The 23,068-nt window shown below is 40.9% G+C and overlaps 1 protein-coding gene across 2 annotated transcripts in view; it reads left to right on the forward strand.

The window, feature by feature from the left end:
* The window catches only part of LOC147034975 (myoferlin-like), a 203,964-nt gene that overhangs the window by 164,179 nt on the left and 16,717 nt on the right, over nucleotides 1-23,068 (forward strand). For both annotated transcript variants that reach the window (XM_085891800.1, XM_085891808.1), the window contains exons 42-48: nucleotides 2,927-3,082; nucleotides 4,595-4,686; nucleotides 7,209-7,379; nucleotides 9,149-9,291; nucleotides 11,589-11,728; nucleotides 15,276-15,364; nucleotides 15,752-15,847. In XM_085891800.1, coding sequence (XP_085747926.1) covers nucleotides 2,927-3,082; nucleotides 4,595-4,686; nucleotides 7,209-7,379; nucleotides 9,149-9,291; nucleotides 11,589-11,728; nucleotides 15,276-15,364; nucleotides 15,752-15,847 — 887 coding nt within the window. The remainder of the gene's footprint in view (nucleotides 1-2,926; nucleotides 3,083-4,594; nucleotides 4,687-7,208; nucleotides 7,380-9,148; nucleotides 9,292-11,588; nucleotides 11,729-15,275; nucleotides 15,365-15,751; nucleotides 15,848-23,068) is intronic.

The raw sequence follows: 23,068 nt of genomic DNA on the forward strand, positions 1-23,068 counted from the left end.
ACATACATATACATATATATATACATATATATATACATATATATATACATATGTATACATATATATATATATATATATATATATATATATATATACATACATATACATATATATATACATATATATATACATATATATATACATATGTATACATATATATATACACACATACACATATTGTGCCATCAATCAGGGGCCTGCCTTAAGGCCCAGTCACACCTTAACGTTTTAGCCAGGAATGGCAACGTATAAAAATGCACGTAAAACGTTGGCGTACGCTGAAGTTTTGAGGTTTTTTTTTAAAGTTTTGGTCGTATTCATAACGTGTTGGTCGTACGCATAACGTATTAGTAACGGGCACAGAACGTTTCGTTGTGTTAAAGATAACTTATACCAACGAATGCTTAGCGTGTTGTCGGCGTTCACAACCTATGCCCAACGATAGTTTAACTTTGTCATAGCGCGCTGCACGTATCGCCGACGAACTCGTGGCATTCTCTGTTAAAAACCTGCCGCACGCAGATTTAAATCATAACCGCCTGAAAATTGGAAGTGTCATCATCGCAGTCACACCTTGACGATTTAGCCAGCGTATGCCGACCTATGAAAAATGTGTCTAAAACGCTGGGACACGTCGAATACGGTATGGGTAAATTTTGCATACGTTCGGAGCACGATGAAAAACAATGAAGTACGCTGGCATATTACGTGGTACGTCTCGTACGTCGTGAAATTTCAAGCATGCTGACAATTTTACGACGTACTTGACGGATGGCTCACAAGTTCCGCATACGCTGGCATAAGTTCTCGACACGCTCCGCAATCGTTTACACACGTCGGCCACACGTTACTTGTAAGTTACTTATAAGTCGAAACACGTCGAGGTAATGTTTAGCATACCCAAAACTTAATTTTTAACCTACGAGTAACGTGCTTTGAACCTATTAGTAGCGTCCTTTTAACCTATGAGTAGCGTGCTTTGAACCTATGTGTAACGTATCTCAAACGCACATTGGCGTATGTAGACGAATTTTATTGACGTCTTCCGGACGACCACAGAACTTACTCAACGTGTTTCTAACTTACATCTACCGTATAATGGCGTATTGGCAGCGTTTAGGGGAATTGGTATATACAAATGGGCTTCATAAGAGGAACCCGTCAGTGTTCCAGACTCCATGTTGAGTAGATGTCAATGTCAGTAGTAGTAGTAGTAGTAGTAGTAGTTCGAGAGAATTTAGTGATGTCGATGTTATTAGTAGTAGTAGTTGTAGTAGTAGTTCGAGAAAATTTAGTGATGTCGATGTTCGTAGTAGTAGCAGTAGTAGTAGTTCGAGAGAATTTAGTGATGTCGATGTTGGTAGTAGTAGTAGTTCGAGAGAATTTAGTGTTGTCAATGTTAGCAGTAGTAGTATTATTCGTATTAGTAGTAGCAGTAGTAGTTCGAGAGAATTTAGTGTTGTCGATGTTGGTAGTAGTAGTAGTAGTAGTTCGAGAGAATTTAGTGATGTCGATGTTATTAGCAGTGGTAGAAGTAGTAGATCGAGAGAATTTAGTGATGTCGATGTTGGTAGTAGTAGTAGTTCGAGAGAATTTAGTGTTGTCACTGTTAGTAGTATTAGTATTAGTAGTAGAAGTAGCAGTAGTAGTTCGAGAGAATTTAGTGATGTCGATGTTAGTGGTGGTAGTAGTAGTAGTAGTAGTAGTAGTACTTTCAAGTAACGTGTTGCAAAGTGTGAACAACGTTTGTGTAGCGTGCTTACAAAACGTTACTCGTAGGTTAGAAATAAGTTTCGGGTACGCTAAACATTACCTCGACGTGTTTCGACTTATGAGTAACTTACAAGTAACGTGTTTCAACGATCGCATAACGTGCCTACAACTTATGGCCAGCGTAGTGGAACGTGTGAGTCGTACGCCGGCATACGTCGTAAAATTACAAGCATGAAAAAATTCGAGGAAAACCCAAAAGTTCAACGTTTAAAGCCAACGTACTACCACTTATGGAAGTGTTTTTCAGCGTGGTCTTAACGTATACAAAACGTACCCATAACGTATTCGACGTGTACCAGCGTTTTACACAAATTTTCCAAAAATCAACATAAGCTGGCTAAAACGTCAAGGTGTGACTGGGTCTTTATCAAAGGGATGGGATCGTAGTCTGGCATAATTTGCACCCACCACCCAATTGGCTCCAGCAATTGTGGGTGTGTATCATTCTTGATCTGCTTAGAAACACAACAAGGAAAGGTGGGGTGGGGGGTGGGGGGGGATCCATCTATGTAATAAATCCACAACGCATATTTCACCACATGTATTGCTCTTCTCAGGCTTCATATATATATATATATATATATATATATATATATATATATATATATATATATATATATATATATATATATATATATATATATATATATATATATATATATATATATATATATATATATATATTACATATATCAGGCTTATCACTGTTGTCTCCAACTCCCTAACCAACTGCCTGTTTTGCTCCTCCCTTTCCTTTCTCTCTCAGCAATGCTCTGCCCATCCCAGGCAATCCATCGCTCTGTCCCTCGGGGGACATTCATAGCTCCACCTCCCCCCCTTTCCTGCCAAGTGTCCCAGTCCCTCCCTCCCCCACTCCGCCACCCCCCCACACTGGTAGTGGTTATCCACACGATTTCCTTTCCCATCATCCCTTCCCAATTATTACCTTGCACCACCCCTGAATGGTGCACATGTAAACAAGACAGTTCTTAAGCTAATGTTTCCCTGCTTACACATCTAAATGGCTTTCTAGTCACACACACGCACTATGCTGCTCTATACATTCCTATCTGCTCTATGGGAATCTCTCACCCCCACCCCACCCCCCTCTACCCAGACAAACTAACAATATATTTGTGTGTCACTTCCTCAGGGTTCATTCAGGATCTATACATTGCCAGAAGATCCCACCTTTCCCATGCCACCTTTGCAGTTCAAACACTTGCCGGATGTGGGTCTCCAGGAGTGCATTGTGCGTGTTTATGTTATTCAAGGCATGAACTTGCAACCAAAGGATCCCAATGGCAAGGTACAACCTTTCGTTCCATCGTCCAAAAAAATTACATGTTTTTACCTTTTGCTGTAATATTTCATCCCAGGTCATGTTTTCGGCTCTATTCATCGAATGTAGTTTCTTTCTGATGACAGTCGGTGGACTTAAAAATCTATGTGGGTGGATGTAAATAAGATGGAGATACTGTGTGCCTTGTCATATTCCCAAATCATTCCACCACAGAACATGTTGGATGCTGGCTTTTGGGTTTCCTCAAAGGATATTTTGTTTTTTGCAACCTTGCATTTATGGTACCCCTTAACTTATGAAAGGCAAATCGGTATCATTTAAATTGGTAGCTATTTTGCCAATGGGGGAAGCAATCATGCTGTCATGTGCCGGTGTCCAAGCGAAATTGAGAAAGTCTGGGTGACCATAGGACATTGGTCGTTTTGGTTAGTGGTGCACGGCGATGCCCTGGCACTATTTCTACCTGAATTGATGATAAATATTTTTAAACTTGAAAACTACCTTGTGCTCTGACCCTGCCCCCCCCCCCAAGGACAGGTTACTTTTTTGAACTTCCCTCTTTGTTTGCCCCTCTGACTTGGCCCCACCCAACTCTTCACCGCTCTCCCCCCCCACCCCCACAAACCACCTGTTAACGATCACATATTGCACACCCATCAAGATTAATCGCATTGTTGTGGAGCATTTTGAGGTCGAAATGATATCCGCATCGATGGGATGGCTTGCGGCACAGGCTCGTTGGGGAGAACAATTGCTTTTCCCGAGTCAATATTTCCTCGTGTGAAGCCATCCAGTACATTGACATATAATCATATTTCCTGCTTACTATACACATTACACTTGACTTGAGAATCAGGTCAAAACTCCAAATCAAAATTCCAATGGCAAGTCATATATATATATATATATATATATATATATATATATATATATATATATATATATATATATATATATATATATATATATATATATATATATATATATATATATATACATATATATACATATATATATATATATATATATATATATATATATATATATATATATATACATATATATATATATATATATATATATATATATATATATATATATATATATATATATATATATATATATATATATATATATATATATATATATATATATATATATATATATATATATATATATATATATATATATATATATATATATATATATATATATATATATATATATATATATATATATATATATATATATATATATATATATATATATATATATATATATATATATATATATATATATATATATATATATATATACGTATATATATATACATATATATATATATATATATACACCAATAATGGTGAAAAATGAGCAGTTTTGAAATCTCACCTGTCGAGGGCCCCAAAACGTTTTTACACTTCGAATGAGTGATACCAATTGCATTTGTGATAAGATGGTCAGAGAAAAGTCTTCCATGTGTCATCATGCACATGCCATGTGTTTCACTTTGCACAGTGTGATCCTTACATCAAGATAAAATTGGGGAAGCAGAGGGTCGATGATTCTGATAATTACAAGCCCAACACACTGAATCCAGTTTTTGGCAGGTAAGAATTCCTTTTTGAAATGGTCGTTTACAAAAAGTCTGCACTAAATGTACGTTACCTGCATTGAATGCCATCACGGTACTGCGTACTCTTAAAGAGTGCATGCAAGGGTAAAAAATAAGTAGTTTATTGTTGTCTTTGTTGATCAACCAATAACGATGTAACTTAATTTGACATTAATATATGTGCATATAATTTCAAGAGATGTTTGAATGCAAATGTTCATGTGGGAAATGTGCTCAGTTGTTCAAAACCAGATGTCGCGGAACTGTCTCTGCTCTGAGAGTAAAATTCTTCTTCTTTTTTCTAAAGCAGCACTTGGCTGCATGTAGCATCATTTGCTGGGAGCTCAGCTGTGCCATTGAGGCAGTGCCCCCCTTGCAGGTTTGAGCAGGAATTTGGAATGTTGCTAGAGCGTTGACAACAAATCGCCTACCCTTGGTGAAGGACACTGATCTTTAACATCCATCATCAAGCATATGGTATGATCGGTAATCCAGGATGACAGTTGAAAGCTGGATCGAGATTCAAATCCATGTTTGAGAGCTCCGAGGTGAATGTACATGTATCTCGGCTATCATCTCGGTCCTTGAAATACATTGAACCTTGAGGATTAGAAAATGATCACAGCGTTGCTCTACATGTGAATTTTTTCCAGCGATCTGGGGACCCTTAAGGACAAATAGATGTGTCGTACAAAAATACTTTCCTCCTCTGCACTGATTTCTTGGTGACTGGGGCACTTGAGGTTATTCTCAAACGTTCAATGTGATGTGCATATGATTGAGGTGAAAACTTTTTGTCTCCAAAGTCGAGCCTCATGGAGAGGCGAGAACATATGTATCAGGACGTAACAGAACAAAGGGAACAGTAGAAAGAGAGGGGGAAATGCACCAGAAGCAGGGTTGAGGAACGAAATGGAAAGAAACTTGGAGAAATACAGGATGGGGGGGGGGGGGAGGGGAGGACCCAAGTTGGACAAGATGGACACAGAAGTTAGCTCTCAAGGAAGAAAAACTGGAAACTTAGAAAGAGTTGTGGTGCGGGGGGATTGGGATGGAGTTAATGGGGATATAAAATATGATGGTTTTGGGTGGGGGGGGGGTGATCTGAGGTGGTGGTGAACAGCTTTCTTGAAGACCTGGAATGAAGAATGAGATTGAAGAGAATGTGGAAGTTGGTTTCGTAAAAGGGGAAAAAGAGGAATTGAGTGTAGATGAGCAGTGATTCTGGATTTTGGGAGTTTCACCAGAAGGGGGTTGCTGGCAGACCATATATAACCTGCAGATCCAAGGGGGTGGGGAGGGGGCAGAGCACAGAGAGGGAGAGAGTAGGGGGAACAAGACCAGAAAGTAGTTGGCAAAAGACAGACCACCGATCTGTCTGTGATGTGAAAGTGATAGGCCCATGGACGGGAGATTCATGGACTTCATCACGGGAGATTCAACTGATCTTTAACGCCATGGTTTCCGTGCCATCAATCTGAGCAAGGTGTGAGGCAGTTGCACCAGCAAAGGGGGAGAGTAGTATTCCAAGCTTTGGAAGAAGATGGATAAGACTTCAGATGTACCAAGGAAAGACTTTGCATGACAAAGGATGCCCAGTCGGTGACTGGTTTTCGAGGTCAACGTAGAACTGGGTTTGCTCAGAAAAGATCCCGGCTGATAGTGATGCCCAGAAGGTTTAGTCACTGAACTTCTTCAATGGCATTGTCAATAAAGTGGATGGGAAGATTTGCCAGACAGTTTTTTGTGATAGCGAGAGATTTGTCATGATTGAATGATGTGTTTGACCAGCTCATGATTTTATCAAGGTCTGCAGAGATGGAAGAGGCTGCTGCCTTCCTATCTGAAGGATGAGCGATGCCACGGCGGAGGGTGGAACAATCGGCAAATAGATAAAGAGGATTTTCCAGTCAGAGATAACATTGATGAAGATCAGAAACAGGACTGGGCCCAGAACACTCTCTTGGGGGGCACTCCAGCCTTAACAGGGAGAGGACATTTGAAGACCTCGTTGAAAGCCACACATCGGCTCTGAGAATCGACGTCAGTAAGCCATGTATGGAGTTGCCCTTGGATGCCATTAGCAGAAAGTTTGGTGAGTTAGGCAGCAGGATGCCAGACTATCAAATGCTCGAGGTTCGTCTCGAGAGGTGGCCCTGATATTGAGTCTGACATTGAGGGCCTCCATCAGTTGTTGGGGGAGCAAAAGCAGCTTGTCCGAGGTAGAATGACCTCGTCTAAATATGAGTTGATCTGAGATTAAGCTGTTGGAGGAAAAAACAAAATCAGGCACATGGTGACTCTTTAACTGAGCCCCAGTAACTGAAGTGAACCAACCAAGATTCGCAGTTGTCCGATTTGTCACCTCGGTGTTACGACCAGCTTTAGAAAACTTGCTGTTTTACTTTTGATGAGCCTTGAAGATAATATTCTCATTGTGCCTTTTTAAAAGTAAATCTAAAATGAAACATGATTCACACAATCACGTTTCACATGATGTCGCCACGTCATGTGCAGGATGTTCGAGTTGACCTGCACTCTCCCACTTGAGAAAGACTTGGAGGTTCGTCTCTATGACCATGACATGGTGTTAAAGGATGACAAGATTGGCGAGACGAAGATCGACCTGGAGAATCGCTATCTCAGTCTCTACGGTGCACGCTGTGGCCTGCCTCAAAATTACTACGAGTGAGATGTTTATTTCTCCCAACTTGATGCACATCCTTCTGGGGTTGCATCAAATTTGGGGGGAAAAAAAAGATTTATTTTCAAATGTATTCAGTTGAATTGCAGTGTGTCCTCCTGTGTGTAAAGCATTGACATTACTCCTCGGTATTGTCGCCATTTATGATGACAAATGCACAGGTAATATATTTGGATTCTTTTTTGCTGACACTTCAAAGAGGTATATCTCTACATTATATTAAATGAAGGGTCTGCTACTATTACTTGCATAGGCAAGTGTGACTGCTGGTTGCATCATTTCTGAGGACTTGCCTTGCATGTCTAAAAAACCTGCTCGATGTATGAACTGACATCGGAGATCTCTCCAAGCCAGTTGCTCGACACTTCAATTGTCCCAGACATTTGTTCGGCCACACTGCAGTCTCTGGTATCCTTCGTAATCTCAGTGCCATGGACAGTTGAAAGCCTAAAGAACAAAGCCCAGTCTTCAGGATCCCCAAGTTGGCATCCTACAGCATTAACGAGCACTTTCAGTTCACATCTCTCTGATGTACCACAATCATCGCAGAGCGTCCGTGCTGCCGAAGCAGCATTCCTGAGCAAGGATCATGCTGGGTGGTTTACCATTGCCTTCCCAGCAGTATTTCTGGCAGGAATTTGGAATTTGGCCAGGGTGCCAGTGAGAGCTCACCCACTCTTCTTGAAGGACCCTGTGAAGACTTTATTGTGCGTCATCTAATGCTGCCACATGGGGGATGCCAATTTATCGTCCATCTGAGGCACGGTACACATGTTGACGAATCACCCTGCCTGTGAAACACTAAGATGATGATTTATAGCTGGTTCGGGAATCGCACCCAGGGTAGACAGGTTACAGACAAGTGTGCGTATCTCTCGGCTGTCCTGCCAACCTATTTATTCGCATGGACTGACTGTATTTGGAACTTTTCAACCTTTTACTGCTGGTTTTCTGCTTTTATTTTATCACTTTTTTATTTGCCTTGTTGTTTTTTTTTTTTTTTTTTTTTTTTTTTAATTTCCTCTTTCACTTCTCATCTTCTTTCACCCCTTCACGTTTCCTCTGACAAAGGGTTATTCACTGAAACGTTGGCTTCTGTTTGCTTCCCATTGTGCTTAGCACACTTTGAGCAATGTTTTGTTGATTCCATCCATTTTCCTTCCTTGTAAATCTGATTCTCACAGCCAAATCATGTCCCCCCTCCCCCCATACGGGCTGATGCCTTCACTTCATACTTATCAATCTTGGACATTTGAATCAAAATCTCTCAACATTATTGGAATGCTCCATCATAACACTTCACAGACAACTCCACTCTTTGCCGCATAGTCCTTCAAACCCCAACCCCCTCCCCCAGGTTTGTGATTGTGCAGTAATTTTCCAACTCCAATCTATTTTTGCCACTCCTCTCTCTTCTGCCCAACCTCTTCCCCTCGAACTCACCTGTGTTCTTCCAGAAACCGTTTCCTTGGTACCCTCCCAAAATCTAAACCGATTTCTCACCTCCATTCATTCATTCTGCCTTTGTCACCTGTTGAACTATCTTCAAGAGTCTGTTGTCTTGAATACCAAAATAGTAAGTGCAAAAAGAAAAATTTTCAGCACCTCTTGCTGGCGATTAATCAGTGCCGCTTTATTTATATCCAATTGGGCCATTTATCGAATCCGAATGGATATCGCGGAGGCAAGCATTCTGCTTACTAAGCAATCCTAGTGCCTGTGCGTGTAGAAAACTAGATGACGATTGTTTCAGGTCCGGCCCAAACCAGTGGAGAGACCAGGTATTGCCAAGCTTCCTCTTGAACCGAATTGCATCTGTCAAGGGTTGGCCAGCTCCTCGCTATGACGGAGATGATCTCGTGGTTCGGAATACCAACTACAACATCCACGACATTGGTAATGCTATTCTATGTCATGATGCCAACGCCGCTGCATTGCTCGTGCTTCTTTGTTCTCGAGTCTCGAATTGCTGTTGAAGTGAGATGAATCACACGTTCATCATGACTCTTAATTTAATTTAATTTTATTGATTTATTTATTTTTACTTTGTTTGCAAAAACGTCTGGCCAGTGTTGTAATACAATGCCAAGCAAATATGTGGTACTATCATGCTTATGAATCTTGCAATTGAAGAATACTCAGAGCACAATGAGCTGAAAAGCACGACATATGAAAATTGATGTTACTCATACTTCACACTTCATTCTCATAATTTTTTACTGTCATTCTTATGTTGATGCTTTGTGTAATCCAAGTTTATTGTTGAGCCTTGGTCATTTTGGAGATGCTGAGGTTGGGAGAGGAAAAAAGTGGGTTTGGGGGTAAAGGGGGGGGGGAGAGAAACTCGTTAACATCATTTCACTTCTGGTCTCAAAAATATTTTTTTTGGTTTGTTTTTATGTATAGAGGTAGTCGAGGCATGTGGAAGAGCGAGTACACTGAATGGTTCAGGAGGTAACAGACAAAAGCAGGACACAAAACACACATGCATGGGGTGGAGAAGATTGACCCAGAAGGAAACTCCAAGCTGTTGACCTGTTGACCTGTTGACCAGGGCATCAAGAAGAGCAGGATGTGAGAAAGGGGAGCCAGCCCAGAGGGGAGAGCAGTACTCTATCTTGTGGATGAAGACCCTGTAGGTGTGTAGAATTTCAGGTGTGCCGTGGAAGGATTTTGAGCGATGGAGGATGCTCAGTCAGCAGCTGGCATGGGAGGCCAACTTTGAAATGTTGGTTGCCCAAAAAAAGGTCATGGTTGAGAGTGAGACCAAAGAGTTTGATTGATAACTTCCTCAAGAGGACTGCCAAGAAAGTAGAGAGGAGGGTTTGCCACATGGTCCTTTCACCAAGATTGTGTGAGTGAGATTTGTAAGGATTGATAGACATTTTTCAAGGTCTGAAAAGATGGAAGAGACTGTAGCCTGTCTGTCTGAATGAAAAGGGATGTCACAGCACAGGGTGGAGTCGTCAGCAAATGGATAGAGGATTTTCCAAAGCATCAGAGCGATCATTGGTGAAGATCAGGAATACGACCTGGCCCAGAACACTGCCTTGGGGGGCACTTCAGCCATGACATTGAGATTATATTAAAGGATTCTGTTGAGTGTCACATGTTGATTGTAGAAGTCGAGGAAGTCGGTAATGCAAGAGTGGAGTAACGCCTTGGATTCCATATGCAGACAGTTTGGAGAGCAAGGCAGGATGGCAGACTGTGTCAAAGGCACAAGATGTGTCCAGAGAGACGGCCCTGATCTCATGTCTGACAATGAGTTCCTCCATCCATTGTTGGGTGAGTAAAGGCAGCATGTCAAAGTTGGAGTGACCTGGTCTGAAACCAAATTGGTGATCAGAGATGAGGTTTTGGAGAAAAGGAAGGATTTCATATCGACTGTGATGATGGATTCCATGACCTTGTTGATGATTGGAAGGAGCTCTTTTATCTTGAAATTTGAAGTATCTATCTTGTCAAAACTTTGAAGTATCTTGTCAAAACTTTGAAGTATCTTGAAATGAAAATGATGAAAAAGTGTGTATTGGAGAATAGCTTGCATTGATTTGCAAAAATAATCCACCCTGTCTTTTACTCACAAAGGAAATTGAACATATGGAATCATTGTTTTTGCTTACATGCCCTTAATGTTTGATTTTACTCCTTTTCCAAACAAAACATAGGTGAAAAAACGATTTGTACCTTGGCTCAGTGTTTGTTTTCACCCACAATTTTAAACAAGGCTTCAGGAATCTGTATACTTTATATTGAGCAAATTTCTTTAAAATGGTGCTTCAGTTTTTATGGAATATGCTAAGCTTGTGACAAATATAATGATAAATTAAAGCTCAATAAAATGAAAGAATCTTTTTTATCTTGACTAAGGTATTTCCTCGCCAAGCAAATACTAGATGATGCTCCTTTTCTTTAGCTTTCGTGAATTGTTTAAATGTATTTTTCAAAATGCACATCCTTGCAAGTAGCCAAAATAAGGTATGACTGAAACGCCCAAGCAATCTTAGATCTGATACTTGAACTTATGGTTGTGTATCTTAAGAAATCAAAAAGACTTCTCCAAGCAACAGGCCACATGAGAGATATGAATGTTAAAATGCAAAGCACAAATCAAGTTAGATAATGGATGAGATTTGGTGTGTCATGGAAAAGTTTAAAGAGTGGACTGTATAACCACTTGTCTTGAGTAGGTGCTGCCCAGCCGAAGAACTGCCACCTCGGCCCCGTGAAAGAGCGCCTTGCATTGCATGTTCTCCGCACCATGGGCTTTGTACCTGAGCATGTGGAAACGCGCAGTCTCTTCAGTAAACTGCAGCCTAACATTGAACAGGTAATTTAAATAAATAAAAAAATGTGGAAAAGTTAATCATTTTGTTATTGAAATATTTTGTGCTTTGAACTTTCTTTTTCTTTCTTGTCCATATATTGAGCTAATACTTAATGTTTCAGTATTGAGGAGCATTGCTTTTCAGACCTTTTATTATTTTAAAGAACATATGGCCCATATTGGAGCTTGTACATTTTGTTTCACAACGTATTCAATTCTGATTTGGTTGGAACTCCATCAAACCCACCACCAGACCGACAGTGCTGAGATTGCTTCACAGGGGCTCTGGCATTGTCACCGATTAGAAAGCAAGTTTGTACCGTAATCATCAGAAAATGCCAGGTGGAAAGACCAGAATTAAAATGGCTGCCAGTCGGCCATCGTGGATCTGATGACCAAAAAAATTGACAAGCATATGTAAACCATCATGCATAATCTGCATGCCAAGTTTGAACAATATTGGTAAATGCATGTCTGAGAAATGGTTGAGGACATATTCGACACTGGGTTTTTTGGGGTTTTTTTTTTACAACTAAAATGGTCACCGGTCAGCCATCTTTGATCGCATCGTGAAACAAAATGATGTGCATATGTACAACATCATTTGTTGTCTTTCTGTTAAGTACGAATAGAACCGGTCTATACCTGTCCGAGATACGGTTGCAGATGCACATGCTCATGGCCACGAAAACCGAGACCAAATCTGTAAGCCCCTGGACTCAGTCCACCGGGGGCTAATAAAGGATACAGAGAAAGAAATTAATATGTTGAAAAAGGAATGCAAAAACATCGTGAAGAAATAAATAAGGCAGAGAGATTTTCCAGACCAAACAACTTTTTGGTTTCTGACTATGATCAATGACAAAAGATATTGTAGAAAGTTGAAAAAAATTAAAATTAAAAAAAGTGCAGGAAATTATGGAAGAAGTAATGTCCTCTTAAAAATTGTTTGACCTGAAATTATGCAACCCCCAAGTATGTACAATAAACTTGTCTCTATGTAATGGTGTAGTATCTGAAAAAATGAAAAATTTAAACCAATTTAAGAATGGTGACCCAAAAGACTGTCAATTATCATCCAATTTCATTATTGAACTGTTTTCAACGGTAAAAATTATGAAGCGATCGAATGGTTTTGTAATTCACAATATGGTTTTCGAAAATAAAATAAAAAACACTACGCACGACTCGTTTATTAATATTACGAGACAGTGACACAAGCAATTGATCAATTTGCAAACACAGTTGGTGTTTTCTAAGACTTCTCTAAGGTGTTTGATAAAATTGATCATAAGATTATTTTGCACAAACTTTCACAATATGGAATTGGAGGAACAGCCATGGAATGATTTCACAACGACCTATTCAACAGAAAAAAAATTGTGACAATGGGGAAGCACGGTAATTACATTGAAGCCGACACACTGGGAAAAATTGCAGCATCATCCCACAACATTCAGATATGAAAATACAAATACATTTTGAAAAAGGAAAATAAATAAATGAAAAATCGAATTCAGGTTAGTGACCTGAGACAATGCGGAAATTCGGTTCATATCCTTATACAATGTGTAAGCACACCCTTCTAGTATATATATATATATATATATATATATATATATATATATATATATATATATATATATATATATATATATATATATATATATATATATATATATATATATATATATATATATATATATATATGTGTGTGACCTGCTATACCAAAACCCAACACTTCTCGACAAATCCCGTTACGCTGTAGCAGCCTCCGAACACGGAATTTTTCCTCGGGGACCATATATATACACCACTGGTCGTAAGTTTCAAAACACCCCCATTTTTCCAGTTTTTACTGAAATTTAATCAGTTTAATATTTCAATGTACCCTGAAATTAAAGCGTAGAACAGATAAACGATTGCAGATAAAAAAAAAAATGAATCATTGAATCGTTTTGCTGAACATAATTTAATCTAAATTTTTGACTCTTCAAACTAGCCACCTTTTGCAGCTATAACAGCCGAACATACTCGTGGCATTCTTTTGGCAATAGAAATCAAATATTTTTCGGAAAGTTCTTCCCAACACTGTTGCAGAAATTCCCACAAATGTGTTGCACTTGTGGGTTGCTTGCTTTCACCCTTCTGTCCAGTTAATCCCAAACCAGCTCGATGCGGTTTAAGTCTGGAGGCTGTGCTGGCCGTTCCATTATTTGAAGCCTACCGTCTTGTTCTTTTCTTCTAAGGTCGTTCTGACATAGGCTGGAGGTATATTTTGGGTCGTTATCTTGCTGTCGGATGAACACCTGACCAACTAGGTGTAGACCAGAGGGTATTGCATGACACTGCAAAATGCTGTTGGAGCACTTTTTGTTCAGGATGCCAGTCACTCTGTGCAAGTCACCGACTCTGGATCCAGCAAAAGAGCCCCAGATCATCACGCTTCCTCGTCCATGTTTGACAGTAGGTTTCACACTGACGAACCATCATTTCGCCTACACAACGGTGTACAAAAACCCTGCATGATGAACCGAATATTTTGAATTTTGATTAATCGGTCCATGAGACCTTCCAGTTTTCAGTAGTCCACTGGTGGTGCTTCATGGCCTAGGCAAGCCTCTTTTTCTTATTTTGCCATCTTAACAATGGCTTTCTTACTGCCACTCGACCTGTCAAACCTACAGCTCGAAGTCTTCTCTTCACAGTTGAAAATGAGACTTCCTTACTTCGACCAGTGTTAAGCTGTGCTTGAAGCTGCTGTCCTGTGAGCCATCTATCATGCAAGCTGTTGACTCTCGGAAACTTGTCTTCTGATTGTGTTGTGGCTTTGGGTCTGTCAGAGTTTCCTCCAGTTTCCAAGTGCCTTTTGATGGTGTAGGAAACTGACACCTTGGCCTCCTTTGTAATTTCTCCAAAGGAAAGACTAATGGTTTGGAGGGTTATAATGGTCTGTCTGTCTTCCTTTGTTGATTGTCTTTTTCTCACCATTATGATAGCAATATACTCCTTCCTGCAGTGCAATATTGTCCAAATCATGCTTCAGAGGGTGTAGCAACACGGTCTGTTCCAACACTGCTTTAATACAGACAGAGTGGTTGGAACTAATCAACAAAAGTTGGGACACCTGTAGGAATTGTTTGCATCAACTTTCAAGGTTTTATTTACTTCCCTTGCTGCAGAACAGCTGCAGTCACTAACCCATTACTTGTTCTCCGAAAAGGGCCTTTTTTAACAACTCTGAAATTTACATTATTTTTCAGTTTTTGGTAACCTAAACTTTTTTTTAACCTCTGGCAGTTTTCCGCTTGGCTTTGTACCATTTCAGGTTATTCAATGGACTTCAACTGCTTAAATGTCAGTAAAAGCTGTAAAATGGGAGTGTTCTAAAACGTTTGACCAGTAGCTCAACCAACAATGAAAGTTTGATTTGATAAAACATGCACACAGTGGTGACTGTCATGTATTTGAGACGTATACACCTATATCAGTTGAAATGCTTTCTCTTGATACTCCACTATCCACAATAACTCTGCATTTTACCCCTCAGGGTAGGCTAATGATGTGGGTGGACCTCTTTCCGAAGACTGTGGCTCCACCAGGACCTCCTTTTGATATCACTCCTCGCAGACCAATGAAGTAAGTTTTAATTATTGTGGTTGTTGTTTTTATTTTAACTCTGTTATCACCATGATTCTCCTTGTTATGTCTTTACTACACTATGTGGAGTAAATCACGTTAGTAACCACTTTTGAAATTGATCAGGTGAGGGTACATAATTCGCAATAACCTTTGTCTCGATGTCGAGCTCATTGGTTTCATCAGTCAAAACAAATTGTGTGACCGTGATGATTAGATCCATATGGTGTTTCAATCATGCCAATTCTCACCTGCTGCTAGCAGTTGCAGTCACTAAATTTGAAAAGAAACTCTTGAAAGAATGGTAAGATTCGTGAATTTTTTTTTCTAATTTTAAGGTTTCTGTCCTTATTTATATAACGCTCTTTTATGGGGCTGTTTTACCAGGTTCCAGCTGCGCTGCATCATTTGGAACGTAGCAGATGTTACTCTGGATGAAACTAGCATCACTGGTGAAAAGATGAGTGACATCTACCTTAAAGGGTAATTATCCCCATGCTTTATGAAAGAAAAATGTGGAGGGATATTGCAATCGGCTCCAGTCTCAGTCTGTCTATCCATCTGTCAGTCCCTCACACTATCTCCTCCTATAATGGTTGTGCAAAAAATCACCAAACTTGATAGTTGTGATCACCACATTGGCAGGAAGGTGCAAGAGCAGTCTCATTTTGGTCCCACTCCCTGGGTGGGGTCAAGAGATCAAATCCCAAAGAATGCAATTATGAGCACATCTTTTAACATTTTTTTTTTTCAATGAAACTTAATATTTGAAAATAAAAATTGGTGGATGCATGAATTGTGTAATGTTTTAGGGATTTTAACCCTGGTTCATGACCCAGGGGGTTGGGGGCTGAAAGTCACATGACTCAAAACAGCAAAAAAAGTGTTTGACTCAAAATTTTATATTGGGTTATTCCTGGTAGAACTTTTTTCCATATTTCAATTTTGCTTTAGGTGGGAAGCATGGGGATTTGTAATGGCACACCATCAACTTTGCTCTAGTTACCCTTGCCGAAAGAGAGGGTATTGCGTTTGGGTCCGTTTGTTTTTCTGTTTTTGTTTCTTTGGCTGCACAGAACTTTCGTGTTTTTCTCCGTAACCGCTTGTTGGATTGAGACGAAATAGGTGCGACGACTTGTGTGGAATGTTTTAATCATAATTATGACATCATAGGTCACATGGTGTGGTGGTCATGTTGGAAAAACAGAAAACCCTTGGACCTCTGTATCTCTGAAACTGCACCATGGAAAAAATTGTAGCTTGGCACCAGCAAGTTCTCCTCATGGGAAATAAGTGTGGTTTTAAAAAAAAAAAAAAAAATTTTAATAATTACGTCATCGGTGCCTTCAATATGACGTCATAATTGCAGATGTGGAATGTTGAAAAATTGAGGGTCATCTACGGATAAAATGGTCCACAGAAAAAATGTTGATGCCATCAGTCACGTGATTCGCCAGCCATGTTGTTTAAAAAAAAAATAACCTTCAAACAATATTCTTCTCTGAAGTGGCTGAACAGATTGAGGAAAAACTTTACAAGTATGACCGCCTATTCATGAGGAACAAAAGGTTCACACATATGACATCATAGGTCACGTGGTTTGGCAGCCACATTGGATTGAAGAACAACATTAAATAATGTTTTCTCTGGAACCACTTCATCAATCGACATAAAACTTCAAAATTATAATCTCGTGATGGAGAATGCATGTTTTAAATTTAAACTTGATCGGACACAGCCGGAATTATATAATTTTTTTATCCTGGTGTTGGATTCATGATTAGGGTGGTGGCTTGGGATCCTAGGGTCCTGGGTTCAAGCCCTCTTGGCTGCTGAATTAACACCAGGGGGTTGATTCAGCCTGTCATCCTTTCGAGGTCAGCGAAATGAGTACGAGTGGAGCAGCCAAAAGGCGGCACACGAAGGGATGGGGTATCCATAGATTGATTAAATCTGGTATTGGTGTGGTGCAGACATAATGGGCCGAATGGCCTCCTGATGCACCTTAACTCCTTGTAAATCCTTGTAATCTGGGTTCTTTTTAAAAAAAAAAATTCGTTTCTTGAAAAATGCTGACTTGGCTGTGCCTGGATGGGTTTGAGGGGAGAGTTGTTGCAGCTGCAATGTGAATCCTATCCAGGTTCCTCCTGATGACTTCATCTTTCCTTTTTGCTTGTTCAGGTTTCTTCTGATGATTCCAATGCAGGACTGACTGTACCTATTTGGTCTTCCATTTGATTTATGTTTAATTTATTTTTATCCCATTCTAAATTCAATTGAATCATAATGAAAAATGTCAGGGTCAGGTGTCTAATCAAAGCAGAGTTGCATCATCGCGGGACGTCTTGGTACCCGGTCATCACTGCCAGCAGTTATAAAGTGGCAGTTCTAATTCTCTCTCTTCTTAATTACGTAAAACACCAGTACACAAACACCACACAAAAGTTCTGGCAAGGGTCTGCAATCTGATGGCTCTTTCCAGTTTTATTTTGTTTGTACATTTGTTGAAACACTCAAAACTAATATGAAAAGTAAACTGTAGAAAATTGGAGGGAGTTTGCAGGATGGGTAGAGGAGGGAGTGGACATTGTGGGATTGTTTGGGTAGAGGATGGGATGGAAGGATGAAGGATGGGGTGTGTAGCAGAGGGGAGGGGAGATTGTGTGTTTGGGTAGAGGATGCAGGGAGAGGAGAGTGAGGGTTGGGGAGTGGAGAAGAGATTGTGGGGTTGCTACAAGGAGAGGAGATTGTTGGTCAGAATATGGGAGGTGGGAGGGGGGTGGGGAAGATGGTGGTTCACTGCCCAGTGCAACACTGGAAGGAACAGTATTATTGAACCAGAGAGCAATTCCATAAATTGGAGAAAAGAGGAACAAAAGGGAGGAGGTGGGTAGTAAGCCTGGATTATGAGGTTTAAATCAGGAGGAAATTTCTGGAAAGAAAAAGAAAAACTTGTGCTTCCTGTTGTACAAGTAATTTTGCACATATGCATGTGCACATACACTACATGACCAAAAGTATGTGGACACCACTTTAAATTTGTGGATTTGGCTATTTCAGCCACACCCATTGCTGACAGGTGTTTCAAATGAAGCACACCCATGCAAATTCCATAGAGTAACATTGGCAGGAGAATGGGCCATACTGAAGAGCTCAGTGACTTTAAATGTGGTGCCATCATTGGATGCCACCTTTCCAACAAGTCAGTTCATCAAATTTTTGCCCTGCTCGAGCTGCCCCAGTCAACTGTAAGTGCCGTTATTGTGAAGTTGAAATGTCTAGGAGCAACAACAGCGCAGCTGTGAAGTGGTAGGCCACATAAGCTCATAGAACAAGACCACTGAGTGCTGAGGCACGTAGCACAGAAGAATAATCGCTCGTCATCGATTGCAACACTCACTACTGAGTTCCAAACTGTCTCTGGAAGCAATGTCAGCACAAGCACTGTTCATAAAGAGCTTCATGAAACGGGTTTCCATGGCTGAGCAGCCGCACACAAGCCTAAGATCACCATGTGCAATGCCAAGCGTTGGCTGGAGTGGTGTAAAGCTCACTGCCATTGGACTCTGGGGCAGTGGAAACACGTTCTCTGGAGTGATGAATCACGCTTCACCATCTGACAGTCCAACAGACAAATCTGTTTGGCGGATGCCAGGAGAACACTACCTATCCAAATGCATTGTGCCAACTCTAAAGTTTGGTGGAGGAGGAATAATGGTCTGGAGCTGTTTTTCATGATTCAGTCTCGGCCCCTTCGTTCCAGTGAAGGGAAATCTTAATGCAACAGCATACAATGACATTCCAGACAATTCTGTGCTTCCAACTTTGTGGCAACAGTTTGGGGAAGGCCCTTTCCTGATTCAGCATGACAATGCCCCATGCACAAAGTGAGGTCCATACAGAAATGGTTTGTGTAGATCGTTGTGGAAAGAACTTCACTGGCCTGCACAGAGCCCTGACCTCAATCCCATCGAACACCTTTGGAATGATTTGGAACGCCGACTGCATGCTCGACCTAATCGACCAAATTTAGTGCCCAAGCTCACGAGTGCTCTTGTGGCTGAATGGAAGTATATTTCCACAGCAATGTTCCAACATCTCGTGGAAAGCCTTCCCTGAAGAGTGGAGATTTTTAGCAACAATGGGGGAGACCAACTCCATATTAATGCCCATGATTTGGAATGAGAAGTTGGACGAGCAGGTGTCCACATACTTTTCGCTGTGTAGTGTACGTGCACATATTCATACTTGTACATGTACCATACATACACAGTGTCACGTTGCTTTATGGCTAATATAAAGTGTTTGTATTTTTCCATTGTTTAACCTTGTGTGACAAAACCCATATCTGCCTGCTATGGACTGTCGGGGGAGAAAGGAATGTTAAAGGCCGCACACCCTCTGGATGTGCAGGCTGCCCCGGGTAGTTAAGAGAAAAGGTGGAGGCTCTTGTCCGAATGGCTCAAGGAACAGACAGGCTTTGCAGAGTGATGCGAAATGTCTGATTTGTATTTTGACATGAAAGAAATGAACTGGAGGAACGTTTTATTATAGGATACACTGACCTAGCTCAAGGCTCAACTCATTCACTGAGATAACCGAAGATCACCTTGAAACCAGGCGACAAATTCTGAATTCCAAGACTAACCAAAAGCCTGTCCATTGGCTCAGAGCATCATGTCCCACAACAGGTCCCTCCCCCCCCCCCCAGTCCGTTTCACTTTAATGGAGGATTGTAGCTGTTACGTTACTCGAACATGGTAGCCTTAACAAAAACCATCTTCAAAGTTCTGTTAACACTCATTCACGATGGCTGAGTACCACTGTTAGTGGTTTTTATCACCAGACGTATCTTGTTTTGTTCAATCATCTCGCGCTATGTAACTGCATCCATGCCTGCTTGAGTGTTTAAAGGAACTGACTACAGCTCCCAGGCAGAGAGATTCTGTGTAGTTAGCTGTGTGCTTCTCTCTCCATGCATGCTTGCATGAACAAATGATTGAACTGCTACGTTGAAACCTGATTCGAAAGTGAGTTTACTTCCATACTGGACAGGTTGAGAGCAGAGGGAGCACCACTGGAGGAGCAGCCACTGCCTTATCTGGGTTGAGAGCAACTGCCCTTATTCTTTAGCCTTATTTTGAGAGCTTTCAATTGCAGAGAATCCAGGAGAAACATGTGATGCTGAGGTGACAGCCGATTGTGGGCAGCAGTACTCCATTGAGTCACGGATGAAAGCTTTTGAAAGCTTCAAGAAGCTTAAATTTTTCAAGGACTTATGGAATAAGGGAGGCTACCCTGGCTGCAGCTGGCTTTGGTGGTCAGCTTTGCAACGTGGTCAGTCTAGATGTGGCTGATGGTGAGGACTAGAATTTTAGATCACTTTCCAGTGGCTGACAATATAAGACAGCTGATGCCCAACTGATCCTTCCAGAGTGACAGGGTGAGCCTACATACATACTGATGAGCCAAAACATTATGACCACTGACAGTTGAAGTGAATAACATTGATTATCTTGTTACAATGGCACCTGTCAAGGGGTGGGATATATTCGGCAGCAAGAGAACAGTCAGTTCTTGAAGTTGATGTGTTGGATGCAGGAGAAATGGGCAGGAGTAAAGACCTGAGCGACTTTGACAAGGGCCAAATTGTTATGGCCAGACAACTGGGTCAGAACATCTCTGAAACGGCAAGGCTTGTGGGATGCTCTCAGTCAGCAATGGTGAGGACCTACCGACAGTGGTCCGAGGAGGGACAAACCACAAACCGGCGACAGGGTGTTGGGCGCCCAAGGCTCATCCATGAGCGAAGGCGACGAAGGCTATCTCGTCTGGTCCGAACTGACAGAAGGTCTACTGTGGCACAAGTCACAGAAAATTGTCATGGTGGTCACGGGAGGAATGTGTCACAATCGCGTCAATGACCCAAGGCAATGACCAGCCTTCACTCGGAGAGGAGAAATTGTAGTTGGAGAATTCAAACAGGAAAATGGTGTGAAAATCAGGAGAGGGAAATGCACGAAATATGGTCAATTTACGAGCTCGTATGGGTTCCCTTTCACGATAAACCTCCCCTCGCATGACTTAACATCATGACATTGAATGGATCCAGACGCATGAAGGAAGAAAAGGGTGTGGTAAGAGGGGTTGAGAACTTGGGAGTGTGAGAGATAAAGTGTGGGGTCTTTCTACGTGCCCCTATGCACCTTTTGCAGCCCAGTTGAGGCTGCAATCACCCATGACTTGCGAGTTGAGACTTGCCTCCTGCGCACTCCCTCTTGATCAACTTCCTCTGCTCCAACAGCACGATGGTTGTATGGTTGTTTAGGGGATGCTGGATGGTGTTTGGCCGACCTTGATGGTTTGCATGGTTGTGGGTATCTCATGCCGTAGTGCAAGGGAAGGCAGCGTGGCAACAACCATTGTTTGTAGAAGGCATGCCGGATGTCTGATGTGCATCATGTGAAAGCTGCGAGAAAGTCTGAAAAGAAAGAAATGAAAGGAGTCTGTGAGATGGGAAGAACATCGAGTAATGAAAGTGAATAAGAAGTGTCGGAGTTGAGTCTGTGTGGAAGAGGCGAGAAGCATGGAGAGAGAATGCTTGAATCAGCCATGAAACTTAAACTCGGTAGGAGATTCACATTTCAGCAGGACAATTATCTGAAGCACAAAGTTAAAGCCACACCGGAGTAGCTGAATAAGAAGAAAAAATAAATGTTCTTCAGTGGCCCAGTCAAAGTTCTGACTTGAACTCAATTGAACATTTATGGCGACGTGTGAAAATTGCGGTGCATCGAGAATCCCCAACAAACTTGGCAGAACAAGAGAAATTTTCAATTGAAGAATGGGTAAATATTTCATCATCTCACTGTGCAAATCCTGGTAGAGATCTACCCAAAAAGACTCGTAGCAGTCATTGCTGCAAAAGTTCTTTCACCAAGTACTGACCTTATTTCCCGAATACTTTTGCATCCAGTGAATTTTGATTTGCACATGTTTTTTTGCAGGTATTACTGACATCTAACCTCCTTTAACTATAACAGTGTTTAGTTTGTTCTCTTCAGTTGGAAATAAAAAATGTAATTTTGGAAAAAATTGTTTCTACATAATTAGTAATTCTGATTCATCTCAATGTGGCATTATTGGTCAGAGTTGAATACTTTTACAGGCCACTGTCAGTGGAACAAGGATATCATGAGATGAGTGCACTTGAGAATGCACAATATGCCACCTGTTCACATCATCAGCATACTACGACAACCAAAGATACTGTTATGTCGATGACGAGGTTCCTTCTGGCATGGAAGAGCATTCTCGGCTCAGGAACTGTCGAAAACATTGATACATTTTCATGTGGCAAGCAAGGACATGATGAGAAACTGAATAAATTGCGTACTTCACCATGCATTGACTGGTTACATCAACAGGACTCCTTTAGGCTAAACCCATAAACATACTGTCGATTTTATTATTCGTGTAAAAACTTGCATTTGTGCTTTACTTTCCAGCATTTTATGGAAGGCCAAACCTGGAGGCAGTTAAGACATTTAAAAGTGATGGAGGAGCTTGCACATGTATTACGAACAGTAAATAAATTAATGTAATTTTCTTTGAGTGGCATTGAAAACTAGAAATGCACTCAGTGGAGCACATAACTCCATGAGGCTGAACTGAACGGTTTACGTTTTGTATCCCACTAATAGG

This window comes from Eptatretus burgeri, chromosome 1, assembly GCF_056783735.1.
Source record: "Eptatretus burgeri isolate ZD-2024b chromosome 1, Ebu_testis_v1, whole genome shotgun sequence".
Taxonomy (NCBI): Eukaryota; Metazoa; Chordata; class Myxini; order Myxiniformes; family Myxinidae; genus Eptatretus; species Eptatretus burgeri.